The 13,829-nt window shown below is 37.1% G+C and overlaps 2 protein-coding genes across 2 annotated transcripts; one reads left to right on the top strand and one right to left on the bottom strand.

The window, feature by feature from the left end:
* The first annotated feature begins 346 nt into the window (after positions 1–346).
* Positions 347–4,433, top strand: maf1a (MAF1 homolog, negative regulator of RNA polymerase III a). The gene is made up of 7 exons (XM_067388162.1): positions 347–1,069; positions 1,281–1,409; positions 1,538–1,700; positions 1,895–2,016; positions 2,139–2,258; positions 3,422–3,526; positions 3,783–4,433. Exons 1-7 carry the CDS (start codon positions 987–989, stop codon positions 3,802–3,804), a joined length of 744 nt encoding a protein of 247 aa, XP_067244263.1. The 5' UTR covers positions 347–986; the 3' UTR covers positions 3,805–4,433.
* Positions 4,434–4,586: 153 nt separating this feature from the next.
* Positions 4,587–10,405, bottom strand: trib3 (tribbles pseudokinase 3). Its single transcript, XM_067388161.1, has 4 exons — positions 9,601–10,405; positions 8,464–8,751; positions 8,056–8,348; positions 4,587–7,043 (listed from the first exon to the last, which is right to left on the bottom strand). The coding sequence occupies exons 2-4, from the start codon at positions 8,749–8,751 to the stop codon at positions 6,581–6,583; spliced, it is 1,044 nt and encodes a 347-aa protein (XP_067244262.1). The 5' UTR covers positions 9,601–10,405; the 3' UTR covers positions 4,587–6,580.
* Between the last annotated feature and the right edge of the window lie 3,424 nt (positions 10,406–13,829).

Here is a 13,829-nt window from a genome sequence, read left to right as displayed (position 1 = left end):
TAATATACATCAGTTAGCTTTTTACTCAATAGAATTTGTAGGGGTGCCAATTATTTTGGCACATACATGAAGAAAACCATATGTATGTATTTATTCCACATTTAACTTCAATTAAAGGTTTTTGTGAGTATTTTGAATGAAAGACTAATAGGAGAAATGGCCAAAACACATTTTCACAGTCAGTTTTGCTCATATTTACCGAGGGTGCCAATATTTGTGGAGCCCATTGTATGTATTTCCTCGTTATGATTCTGAGAAAAAGGGAAACGTTATTAAACCCCAGGCCAGTAGGTGGTGGTAAATATGTTGCACTTGTATCACTGTGACATCCTGACCGTAAAAAAACAGGAAAGAGACAACTGCGTATTACTGCGACCGAAAACTGCAAAACAAAACGCTCGTCCTCTGCTGTTGTCATTCTTCCACACAAATAGACAACTATAACCCGAGGATTAAGGCTTTTATAAGCCTTGGAATTCTCCTCAAGTTCTGATTCAGTAGCTGGGATGCATAATTTCCCTCTAAATTTTAGCTTGTTTAATGGCAGGTATTGGAAATTTCACAGTAAAAAGGAAGATATATTTATTAGACATAGAAGTGAATTAAGCAACCGGCGAAGATTATTTACGCGGTCGTAAGAATCTGCAAGGGGGGCTTTTTTCTTTTCTTTTTTTTCTTTTTTTTTTTAACATTTGAATGTAATGGAGAGCTGTTTTTCTCGAATTTGAGAGGTTTTAAAGGGGCTTCCTTAGGATACATCGAAGTTAGAGGTTATTCGGTTTTAACCCTGTATTGGTTACTTATTTCTTATTGATAATCTTCAGTTTGTGTCGTATATTTTCCAAACTAACGTGCTTTAACATTGTTTAGGTTTGGTGTAACGGCAGAATAACTGGCCTATGATTGTTTATCAAAAAGACTGACATCTAGCGGTAGTAAAGAGTTGTTGCAGTTCTGTCAGTATATATAATATAGTTGAATAAACCATGAAGCTCCTGGAAAACTCAAGTTTTGAGGCCATAAACAGTCTCCTCACTATTGAAACGGGAGACTGTAAGATAATTGGACGGTAAGTACTGAATCCTCGCTTTTAAGGTTAAGTGACAACATGCTTTTGAAAAAACGTGCATATCTGAACACTATCACATCACATAAAGAGGAACTGAGTAAAGAGCATGTTATTCACACTGTTCTGGTGTCACAGTGTTATTTGCAGTATTTTATGTTAGTTTTTTGTGGGTGTAACTCAAGTCACTGTCACTGTTGTGATGTATTTCTAGCATTGAGAGTTACTCCTGTAAGATGGCTGGTGACGACAAGCAGATGTTTAAGCAGTTTTGTCAGGAGGGGCAGCCGCACGTGCTGGAGGCTCTGTCTCCTCCGCAGAGCTCCGGAATCAGCCCCAACAAGTAAGTCCAAGTCTTTTCCTGAGGTACAGATAAGCATTTCACAGCCATCAACCCACTCAGTTACACAATGTACAAATATCTTCTACAGAAGGTCATTATGTGCTCATTGAAATATGTTGTGCTTTCAGACTGAGTCAGAGTTTGGATGATGGGGAGGGTCCTCTTTCAGATAAGTGCAGCAGAAAGACTCTCTTTTATTTGATCGCCACTCTCAATGAATCCTTCCGGCCAGACTATGACTTCAGTCGCACCAAAGGCCATGATTTCAGCAAGGAGCCCAGTGTTAATTGGGTAATTTTGACATAAAATGGTTTAAATTTCTAAAATGACATATGCACTTACTTAACACAATATTAACTATTATATATTATAACTATATTAACTATATATATAATCAATAATGTAAATCAGTCATGTTCACCTGATTGTGAATGGACATTTAACTATATAAACCGAGGTTCATCAAATGGTTAATTTTTCCGCAGGTGTTTAATGCAGTGAACAGCAGTTTGTCTGCCGCTGCGGGTGAGGCGTACAGTCACCTACAGCCTCAATTATGGGAAGCCCTAGACAAGGAGATCAGCCTCGCTGAATGTGACATATACAGGTAGATATACGGTTTTCAAAACCCATGTTCAACTTGATGAATGCTTTTGACTTTTCTGTAGTGTTTCTTTGAATGATACAGTACTAAATTATGATGCTTGTTCTGATTGGATTCTGTGACAGTTACAATCCTGACCTGGATTCAGACCCATATGGGGAGGAAGGCAACCTATGGTCCTTCAACTACTTCTTTTATAACAAAAGACTGAAGAGGATTGTGTTCTTCACATGCCGTTCTGTCAGGTGAGGATCTGTATGTCAGAGATAAAGCAATTCAGCATCAACCTATGAAAAGAGTATCTTTATAATGAAAGAGATAATGACTGTAGTATATATTGTGTATTATGTTTGGGATCAGTAAGATTTTTTTTTTTATTTATATATAAAGAAATTAATACTTTTATTCAACAAAGACACATTAAATTGATCAAAAGTGACAGCAAGACATTTTATAATGTTACAAAAAAAAATCAATTTAGAATAAACTTTAAGCTCTATATTTGTCAAAGAATCCTGGAAAAAATATATCATGGTTTCCACAAAAAATATTAAGCAGCACAATTGTTTTCAACTGATAATAATAAAAAATATTTCCTGAGCACCAAATCAGCATGTTAGAATGATTTCTGAAGGATCATTTGACACTGAAGACTGGAGTAATTCAGCTTGTCCATCACAAGAATAAATTACTTTTTAAAATATACAATAAATGAAAACAGTTATTTTAAACTGTAATAATTTCTCACAATATTACTGCTTTTACTGTATATATACATGATTTTACTGTATATATATATATATATATATATATATATATATATATATATATATATATATATATATATATATATATATATATATATATATATTATATATATATATATATTATATATATACAGTACAGTCCAAAAGTTTGGAACCACTAAGATTTGTAATGTTTTTAAAAGAAGTTTCGTCTGCTCTGCATTTAGTTGAAACTGTTTTGCATTTAGTTCACAAGACAAAACAATAGCTGAATTTATTAAAATAACACCATTCATAGGTTTGTGAACCATTGATTCTCAATACTGTGTGTGGTTACCTTATGATCCACGACTGTTTTTTTGTTTTGTGATGGTTGTTCATGAGTCTCTTGTTTGTCCTGAGCAGTTAAACTGAGCTCTGTTCTTCAGAAAAATCCTCCAGCTCCTGCAGATTCACCAGTTTTCAAGCATTTTTGCATATTTGAACCCTTTCCAGCAGTGACTGTAGGGTTTTAAGATCTGTGTTTTCATACTGAGGACAACTGAGGGACTCAAACACAACTATTAAAAAAGGTTCAAACATTCACTGATGCTCCAGAAGGAAACGCGATGCATTAAGAGTCGGGGTGTGAAAACTTGACCTTTGACTTCTGTGTCCTTTAGTCTTTTCATGGCTCCACGAGACTCTGGCATCGGCACAGAATTGGATCTGGAATTGGATGAGGGCAGCTATGAGGAAGAGGAAGAGGGGAACATGGATGAAGAGAGGTGAGGAACTGCAAAACTGCACCATTATTATTTATCACTTCTCCAGGAAGTACTGTATCACAAACACCCACACTGTTGCTTTATCATCATTAAGATTTGATAGCCAAATGACTGCAAATAAACCATGTGTGCTTCCAGTGTATTTGCTAGTAAAGTAACAATCTAACTACAGACAGAATTACTCTGATATTACCAGCCTGACAAGCAGCGGCTTGTTTCATTGAAACCAGTGATGGATTGATGGATCTTTCCACAGGTATGGTGCACTGTGTGCCTGATGAAGCCCTCGTCCCTGTCCTCTGAAGCCAGCAATCTCTTGCCTGAGTTTTTATGCCTGTTGATCTTTTGTTACTTATGTGTTAGATTTTATATTGTCGGTCATTGTTAGGAATGATGTAAGGAGAGATGTTGTAATCCAGAGATTTTCAAGTGCAATTCATTGCACTTTAAAATTTTCCTTTACTTTTCTGTGTACTTTGCATTGCATTCACTAGACTTACCTCTGACACTGGCCTTGGAGGGAACCAGCGTGATGTTGTGATGTTTTTTTTAATTTCCAAAGAGGACTTTTTTTTATTTGTCTCTGAGTGTAAGTTGAATTATGCAGATGTGTTTTATTCTCCCTCTCTTTCCACCGCAAACCTCATTTATTTATTCATGTTCATTATTTCCACTAGTTTTTATGTCTCCATAAATGTCACAGTATTTCCACTAGGTGGCATATTTCAACAGATCATTATCTTTGCCTCCTGTCTCTGGTTACACTTCATTGGCATTTTGAGGAATGAAATGAGAAGATAGTAAATCATAGTTCACATTTAAATATTTGTTAGGCCTACACCTTTTTTTTTTTTTTTTTTTCCCATAAAGATTTTCCTGTTTTTTGCCTCATTTAATGATAATAGAACTACATAGATGAGTGTTTGTTTTTAGGCCTTAATACATTTTCCTGCAATTTTCTTGCCTCAGGAAAAAATATATAAACAGACAACAACTTAAACATTGCCCAGTAGATTTACTAATGCGTTGACCTATGGATCAACTTCCCTTTTTAGTTTCACCCCCAAAGTTAATAAATACGTGAAAGAAAAACCATGATGGGTCTGTAAAATTTGATTTTTATAAAGCCTTTAATTAGTCGTTAATGGTTTTTATTTGGATTTCGTAACATTTGTGTGGTGTATATAATGTGAAGTAAATATTGCAGTTCCACTTGCTTCCGTGGAGACCTGTTTGTGGTGAATTATTTTTTTCCGTTGTCTGACAGAATGCATTTGACTATAAAAGCAAAATTTCTCTTCATATTCTTTGATGTGTTTATCTAACAATTTTGTGGAAAGATATTATGATCTATAAACTAAGAGTACGTCGGTGACTGTTACTAAACTTTAATACATCCCGTTTGAGATCATATAGCTTGATGTTGAAGGAATTTGTTAGATCAGATTCATCTACTGTGGCTTGAATAATACTTCATGATGAGCTCTGTATTTCATATTGTCCACTGTTATGTGTTGGAGGGCCTTATGTGGTAAAGTCGTAATCTTTTGAGTTCCTTTTCTGTTTTAGATTTGACTGTGACCCATCTATGTAATTTCGAGCACTTTGATGTACCACAGAGTTGAGCCAGTATAAGAACAGGAAACAAACAGATGTAAGCTCTCTTTTGTTGTTAATTGCATACATTATTTCTACAAATGCTTTTGGCAAAAATACCAGGATGAGCCCAACTGGATGCATTGATACATTAACATGTCCTTCTTGGCAGCTTAAAACATTTTTATAAATTTCCTTTTAAAGAGCCTTTGCGTTATTTCCAAAATGATGTGTCAAATAAATATCTACTGACTTAATGTGCACTGATTGCGATTTTATTTTTACGTTTTTATTTATTTAAAAAAAAAAAAAAAAAACTTGCCAGGCTCAAAGTACTGCTGTACATTTCTGGGCTGTATGTCAACATGATTATTTTAATATCATTAATCAGACCACATTAAATATTAATGAACCATTAATAAGCAGCAATACAGTCTTGATTTATTTCATTTTATTTGTACTGGCAACAACAAAATACTTGTTTGTAGGTATGTCACCCCTTGAAACAACAACAAATGTAGTGTCCACTTCTCACTAGTAACAAAAACGATATCTACAAAATGACAAGTACTTTAACGAAAAAAAGTGTCAAAGCATTGCATGCAGGCATCACAAACACTAACGTATGTAAAGCCTTTGTTTCTCTCGTCAGGCACACCTCTAAACCATTATATGGACGTTTCCTGTGGCGCATAATGTGCTCCACATCCCCTCAGGGTCAAACCTGCTCTACAGCACAAATACATAGTTTAACAAATGGAAAGACATTTACAAAAGAGAATCTCAGAAAACACAGAACCCTTTTGAATTCTTCACGTGAAAAGGAAACATGAGCACTTGTGCTAACCCGTTGCAGATACATGCGCTCAGAGGGAACTCAAATCTTTGGTACTTCAACAAGTCCAACAACATCAGCTGTTTTTACTGGAAAAAGGCACTTTAAATAGTCAAATCTGTATTTTCCACTGCAAAAATATGTAAACAGTACATAAAAGGCACAAAGTGTGCATCAAGTATACCAGGAATTAAGTTAGAGGTACTTTAATTTACACAACATGGGTGTACAATGGGAAATCCATGCACTTATTAGACAATACTGATGTTAAAATTGTGTGCACGAGCCTCATGATTATTTTTCAGAACCGAAGCCGTGCTGTGAACGAACGTCTGCTAGGAAAGAGTTTTTAGCAGCAGCACTTTGCTCTCCGGGTGTCGTTTTCTTGAAGGGATCACCACAAATGGATATTATCAGGAGGTAAGAAACAGTTACTTCTGTTTGTAAAAACTACAAGGTCAGTCTCTGGCCTGTCCTGAACACCTCAGCAGTTCCTCACTGCCATTAACCACAGTTTGTGGAATATGTTCCATTCGATGCCCTTGAACTCTGCATACCTTTTATGAGGTAATACCGCTCTCTTCATAGAGTCCATTCCCCCTGATTGTGGGTAAACAGGCTCATTAATGCTCTTCAGTTTCATTCGGTTCAAAATCGGGGACCACCTGATCCGTCGAGTGTCTGGTGCTGGAGTGCTGGCTGAGGGACACATTGTTGTTGCAGTGGAGCCACGGATGGACAAGTATATCTCCAGCCTCAAGCCTCTCAGAGGGAGATTTCCTCAGCATGCAGCACACCAGTGACTTAGCCCTGGGTGAAAGAGTCTCTGGGATGGTGAATGCACCCCTGCGAATTTTGCTGAACAGTGCTGTGGGTTCCACGTCCTGAAAAGGGTAACGTCCTACTAGCATGGTGTAGAGAACAACGCCAAGGCTCCATACGTCGGCAGCCTTCCCTGAGTACGAGTGCCGTGAGTTTAAGATCTCCGGGCCCACGTAGGCCGGGCAGCCATGTTTGTCCGTCAGCGAATCATCATTCCCGTTAAGAAGACAGGAGTCCTCCAGGTTTTGCAAGACAAGCTTTGTTCTGAGGAAACAAAAGAACATCTATCAGTCACCTACGTTTGTGAATAGAAAATATTTTACAGATGAGCAAGATAAGGTATGCACAGTTTGTAAGTTGTATGGATATGCATTTTTTTTTTAAATAAAAAAAAAAAAAATATACTGGACTACCAGTAAAATTGATAAAAAATTGGAACCAAAAATTATTCAATTTGACCTGACCATGTTTTGCTTAAGTGTTATCTGACATAATTAAGATTTTTTTTTTTTTGACAGTTTAACTCTGAGGTCATTTTATTACCATTTTTTAAAACTATAAGGTGTCTAAATTTTGGTTTGACTGTGTGTATATATATTTTTTTATATTATTATCATTATTGAAATATAGTTTAATATAGTTATGCATTATTTTATACATTTTATAAATATTTATAATTAATTTATTTTATACTATTTAAAATGGGTCATTTTAATAATCAAAAACCTATAAACATCTGTTTATTTTTAATAATCTTGTTACATGTGTTCAATGACAATAAAAACTAGGAATGTGTCAATATTAATTTTTTTCCGATACCAAGCATTAATTTTATGCTATGACGGATGAGAAATAAAATGTGAATTTTAATATTAATATAAATACCAATATAAAAGTCTATAATGTTTAAACAAACTTAAAATGAAGTTAAATAAATAAATAAAATATTAAATAAATATTAGTTGAATTTAGGTATTACATAATTATATGTACAGTATAAAAAAATGGATATTTTGCGATTTGCTAAAGATTACATTAAAAAATGCTATTCAATTATTAGTACTTTTAAAATTTAAATTTAAAGTTGGCAACAAAGGTAATATAAAAATAGGGAAAAAGAGCATGCACAATAAAATACTGGCCAGTTTAGATTGAATATTGTTAAAATATATAATATATATATTATATTTGCTAGTTGTCATCAAATATCATGCATCCCTACTATCAAGAGCTGATTTGACTTGAATAACTAGCAATTCAAAAAATAGTTACTGACCTCTGTGGATCGGTGAACACAAACTTGCGCAGTTTAAGGTCTCTTAAAATGACACCGTTCTCGTGACAGTGCGCAACCGCGGCTGCCATCTGTCCGAACAGGCGCACTGCCTCATCCTCCTGCAGTCTCTTACAGGTGCGCACGTACGAGTGCATGTCTCCATAGTTACGCTCGAAGAAAATGTACACGTTGTTCTCCCCGAGCACCACCTCTGAAATCTTGCAGATGTTGCTGTGTGGAAGCAGACGAGTGTAGGGTGCAATAAACTCATGATACTTCTTTATGGAAAACACCTGGTGGGAACAAACCAAAACAAGATGATTATTGATCCTTCATTATGTAAAACTTCTAGAACTTATATTAAAAGAAAATACTTAAAATCCACTATTATAAAGAATCTATGCTCACTTTGCATGTGTATTCCTGTTCTGTGACCTGATGAACGGCTCTAAATGTCTGAGCTCCTTCGGTGGCCTCCAATAGGATGTAGGGTCCGATACGCGAGACGTGGTGCTTCTCGGCCCCCGGCTGCTCAAGGCTTTGGGAGAGGGGGCGAAGACAGGGTGCGAGACCCGGGGAAGGAGGCTGGCTGAGCCTGCGGCGCTTGCATTTGAAGGTATCAGTGTTGTGAGAGTCCTCAAAGTCTACTCGCTTCAGTCGCAGTGGAGGTGTAGGAGTTGACAGGTTCATACTCATCTGTGACAAAAACAAGTGCAAGTTCATGACCTTGTGACAGCATAACTTAACATACCATAAATGCTGATTGGATGAAGAATGCAGAGTCACAAAGGTGACACGAAAAATTGATAAAATGAGTGCATTTGATCATTGCGCCACACTTGAACACTCAGTAACCGTGGGATAATAACTCACACTAACTAACTAAACAAGAATGGGAGGTTCAATAATGTTGTGTAATGAAAGGAGGTCATTTAAAACGGTTGAATGATTATGTGATGACCAGTGTTGCTTGATCATACTGACTGGAGTTCCTTTCGAAATGCTGCTTGGCGCCTGTGAGTCATACAGTGTTTAAGTTATTACACATTCAAGCGTACGTCATAGAATGACGTAGCCCAGTTTCTTCCACTTCACTATTTTTAAACTAACTTTTCTTTTAAAATATTTCAAGAATTTTTTCGCCTTTATTTATAAGACTACACTGAGTAATCACATGTGGGTATGAGGTTTCAGAACTTGATCCCAATCATGTCGGACTCGAACAGAGCATATGCGTAAACCACTGCGCCACAACTTGCAGTCAAGAAAAGTTATAAAGTAGCCTATAAAATATCCCTAAAGCAACATGCTCAAAAAATGCTTAGTAAATACAATGCATAGTGCAAGTTGGTAAAGTTCAAACAACAACAACATGCGCTGCAACACTATATGTAAAGTTTAACCACCAAAATGTTTCCCAATAATCGTTTAAATGGGAAAGTAGATCAATAATTGACATTAATCGTAAGGACTCTTGGTTGGAAGTACGAAGTAGTGATTTCTAGAAGTTAAGGTAACGCTTTAAGGTTTACAAGACTGACTTACCTCGCTGCTTTAGACAAAGGACCCGCTCCTCTCCAAAACAGAACAATGAAAACTACAGGCGCACTTAGTTGTGTCTACTTGTCAGAGAACATTTCCAGCAGGGAAAAACATAAAATATTATGAAATGAACACTGGGAAACTGTCAACTGTAGTTAAGTCTCAGCATAAGAGAGATAATGTTGTCTCCAGTGAATACAGAATAAATACGAGTCAGTTTGAAAGGACGCGCGTGCCTTATACAGTAGGTGATTTGTAAAGAATCTCCGGTTTCAATGTGTTTTGCAGATATTCGTGCACATTTAGCTCCCTTTCATCCGTAATTTGTCTTTTTCTTTGTCCTGGAAGTTGAGCAAATTGATACTTTTGAGTCTGGCGGCAACACCAAAAGCTCTTCAGTTGTTGGCACGAATGTCTTTGTTCCTTATTCCCGCTGAATGAACGCGTCCTGAATGGACAGTATTTCCTTGGATCTAGGTTTTCACTGTTGGTAAAATGTCCTTTGGTCGGATGAAGTTTAAGATCATTCACGGTGAGTGTAGGACAAATAAAACTTGATAAGATGCTGTTAAACGTACTTAGCTGGAAGTTTTGCTATACGACGAACAAGGAATTGTCCGAAGAAAGTTGAACACGTCCGAATTGGTGACAGCGTTTAAATGAAACAGTAGTCCTTTAGTTGGTCTTTTGTTGCTAGCGAAATAAAGGTCCCTTTAGTTATGAGATCACAAATCAGACGTGGCCCCTCAGCCTGACCGTCCGACTGTAAAGTCTCAATTTGGCTGGGCACGTCTAATATGCTCAGTGTGTTACACCAGCCTGACTCGATGATGCTGTTCTTAGTAAGATTGCGACATGTTGGCCCCGCCCCTCGGGTCTGACGACATCTAGTACAGAGCTTCGCAATAGTACGCACTACTGTTGAAGTTTGCAAGGGCTGGATTGCAAACACAACGCGTTCCGTTTCATGGAAATGTTTAGTCAGTTTTACACTGTAGCTAAACACCGCTGAATTGACCATAATATCTCGACGTGGTCCAAAAGAGGCGAATATTTTTTGTGCGCATTGTAGTCTGCTATCAATATCCTATTGAAATTCAACTGCGAGGGACAATAAACCAAACAAAATAAACAAAGTAACGTGAAAGACAGTGGAAATATACATTAAAGCCAGCGAAAATCGTTCTAAATATAGGTTAAGTTTGTCCCTTTTCCGCTGTGAAGATGAATGCCCCACCCCTGGATGACTCAATACCAGTGTTGATATTGCATATCAAGTGTTTGTCAGGGCGACATGCAGTCAGGTGGATGTAAGATATGAACCCATAGAAAAGCAAATATATGTTGTTTTTCCTAAGCATCAATAATATTAAACGAAGAACAAATTGAGACTGAAGTTTCTCTTTTCTCAGGTCTCCTTAAGAGATGTCTCAAACTGCAGAGATACCAAAAAATTGACATTTTTCATCCAATTCTCACAAATCTGAATTATTATATACTATCCATATTGTTATAGCTCTTACCTTTGGTCAACAATTATCTCATTTGTGTCTATTTTAGGATGCACGAGTCAACGTAAATGAAATATAACTTCGATTAAACTTATTTAAACCTGTGCGCAATTCGAATTTCCTTAAGGAAGGCATGCATGTTCATTGATCTAATGATATTAGCCTATATAAGAAAACCCAACCTAATTCCATGTTCTGCAACTACAATTTGTGTTAGACACAACCTAAATTTGATTTCAGTCTGTATTGTTGCTGGTGTACTGCTTATTTAGTAGCTAAACTGCATGTTTACCTACTCTTTCACAGATGACCTACAGTACGCAGGTTGCAGTGACAAACGCTGTAACATGAGGCAGGGTGCACCAGGCAGTCAGCAGGATGCCTCCACAGAGCTCATGGTTTCAAGTTGAGTCAGAGGTTTCATGCGTGTGTGTGTGTGGGTGGAAAGAGGTTTCCTGGGCTGTTCCACCATCAGAGGCCTGAGTGGGAGACCAACCACTCCTTAAAATGGAAACGTTTTTGCTGCACACTGCGTTTTATCAGTCAATCTTGCACCTCTGTTGTATTCAAGACACCAGATGCACGATATTCAGGGGATTTCTTTAAATTGAAGCTATAGCTAAGTTATATATCATATCTAAGTTATGTGAAAGTTAAAAGTGTAGCACAGTTTCTCTCCATGTTGACAGAGAGGGAATTGTTAGGATGAATATGACTCTATTTCCAAGAAATCTCCTTCCTGTCTGTGTCTACACAGATGTCACACATTCTGGATTGAGACATATTGTCACCATGGGAACAAGCAATGTCCTCACAAAGGCTCCGTCTCATCTTGATGGACACTAATGGTGGTTTACCGCCATAGAAGCGCTGGTCCAAAGTGATCAGGAAGTCATGAATTTCCTCCCCGCAGTTTCCACCAGCTGATGACAGCCTTTGGGCGAAGAGGACACATTTGTTCTCTTTATGTCACAGTTGGTTTTGATGAGAGACATGCTGAACTATTCGTATTGGCGCTGCATCAGTCTTTCACACACACAGACACAAACACAGTCAACCTCAGACACATGTCGCTGAATTAGCCTAGTTTACGAAAAGGGACAGACCTGTATATCAAAGTCTAATTGGATTAGCAGTGTCATTGAGTGGGTTACGCTATAAGCTCACAGATGTCTCTCTAGGGGACGGGGCTCCAGCACTTCCTCAACTAACTGGCTAATCCTGTTAACAGCAATACTATTAGCATAACAGAGATGCTTAAAAGAGACTATTTGAACTTCACTTTGTAACTGTTTCTTTATAGAGAGGAAAGAGCGGGTATTATATATGCTGAACTATTTTCATTTTGATTTCAGTGGTTCTAGAGAAAAGATCAACCCAGGCACATTGGAAAAACATGCCTGTGGTGCCATTTCTGCAAAATATGTCGCTTGTTGCATATTTTGCAATACTTCCAAATTGAAATGTAGCCTATGTATGATCATTTTTATCCAAAACAGATTATACAGTTATTGCTGTAGAAAACAGTGTAGAAACGATTTTCCCTCATAAAGTGCTAATACATTTCACAAATAATTACACAGAAATAAGAAATAACACATTGAATTAAATGTGAATTTTTGAAGTAGAAAGACTGAAATAGTATTTTCTTGCAAATATGCCAATAAATTTGTTTTATTTATTTATATAACTTAAAGGTGCTACAGAGGATGTTTTGTTTTATACATTTTTGCAATATAACTGTCTTTACTAACTGATAAAAGACTATTTATTAGGTGCACTGAAAGGAATGATATTAATATACATCATCTGTGCACAAGGTAGGGCCTTAAAGGAACACTCCACTTTTTTTTGAAAATAGGCTCATTTTCCAACTCCCCTAGAGTTAAACAGTTGAGTTTTACCGTGTTCGAATCCATTCATCCGATCTCCGGTTCTGGCGGTACCACTTTTAGCATAGCTTAGCATAGTTCATTGAATCTGATTAGACCGTTACCATCGCGCTTAAAAATGACCAAAGAGTTTTGATATTTTTCCTATTTAAAACTTGACTCTTCTGTAGTTACATCGTGTACTAAGACTGACGGAAAATAAAAAGTTGTGATTTTCTAGGCTGATATGGCTAGGAACTATACTCTCATTCAGGCGTAATAATCAAGGAACTTTGCTGCCGTATCATGGTTGCAGCAGTGCAATGATATTACGCAGCGTCTCTCACAAACGTCTCCATGGTTGCAAGGCACGTTCCCTGTGCAAGCAGGGGCTCACAAGAGCTGCGTAATATCATTGCACTGCTGCAGCCATGGAACGGCAGCAAAGTTCCTTGATTATTACGCCTGAATGAGAGTATAGTTCCTAGCCATATCAGCCTAGAAAATCACAACTTTTTATTTTCCGTCAGTCTTAGTACACGATTTAACTACAGAAGAGTCAAGTATTAAATAGGAAAAATATCAAAACTCTTTGGTCATTTTTAAGCGTGATGCTAACGGTCTAATCAGATTCAATGAACTATGCTAAGCTATGCTAAAAGTGGTACTGCCAGAACCGGAGATCGGCTGAATGGATTCGAAAACGGTAAAACTCAACTGTTTAACTCTAGGGGAGTTGGAAAATTAGCCTATTTTCAAAAAAAGTGGAGTGTTCCTTTAAAAACATCAGCCATTGCCAAGCCAACATCACTGACAAGCCAGAGGGCCAATCGGTTACGCGATGATCACG

This window comes from Chanodichthys erythropterus, chromosome 6 (assembly GCF_024489055.1).
Source record: "Chanodichthys erythropterus isolate Z2021 chromosome 6, ASM2448905v1, whole genome shotgun sequence".
Classification (NCBI taxonomy): domain Eukaryota; kingdom Metazoa; phylum Chordata; class Actinopteri; order Cypriniformes; family Xenocyprididae; genus Chanodichthys; species Chanodichthys erythropterus.
The sequence above is the reverse complement of the archived record's forward strand: the minus strand, read 5'-3'. Positions and strand labels throughout refer to the sequence as shown.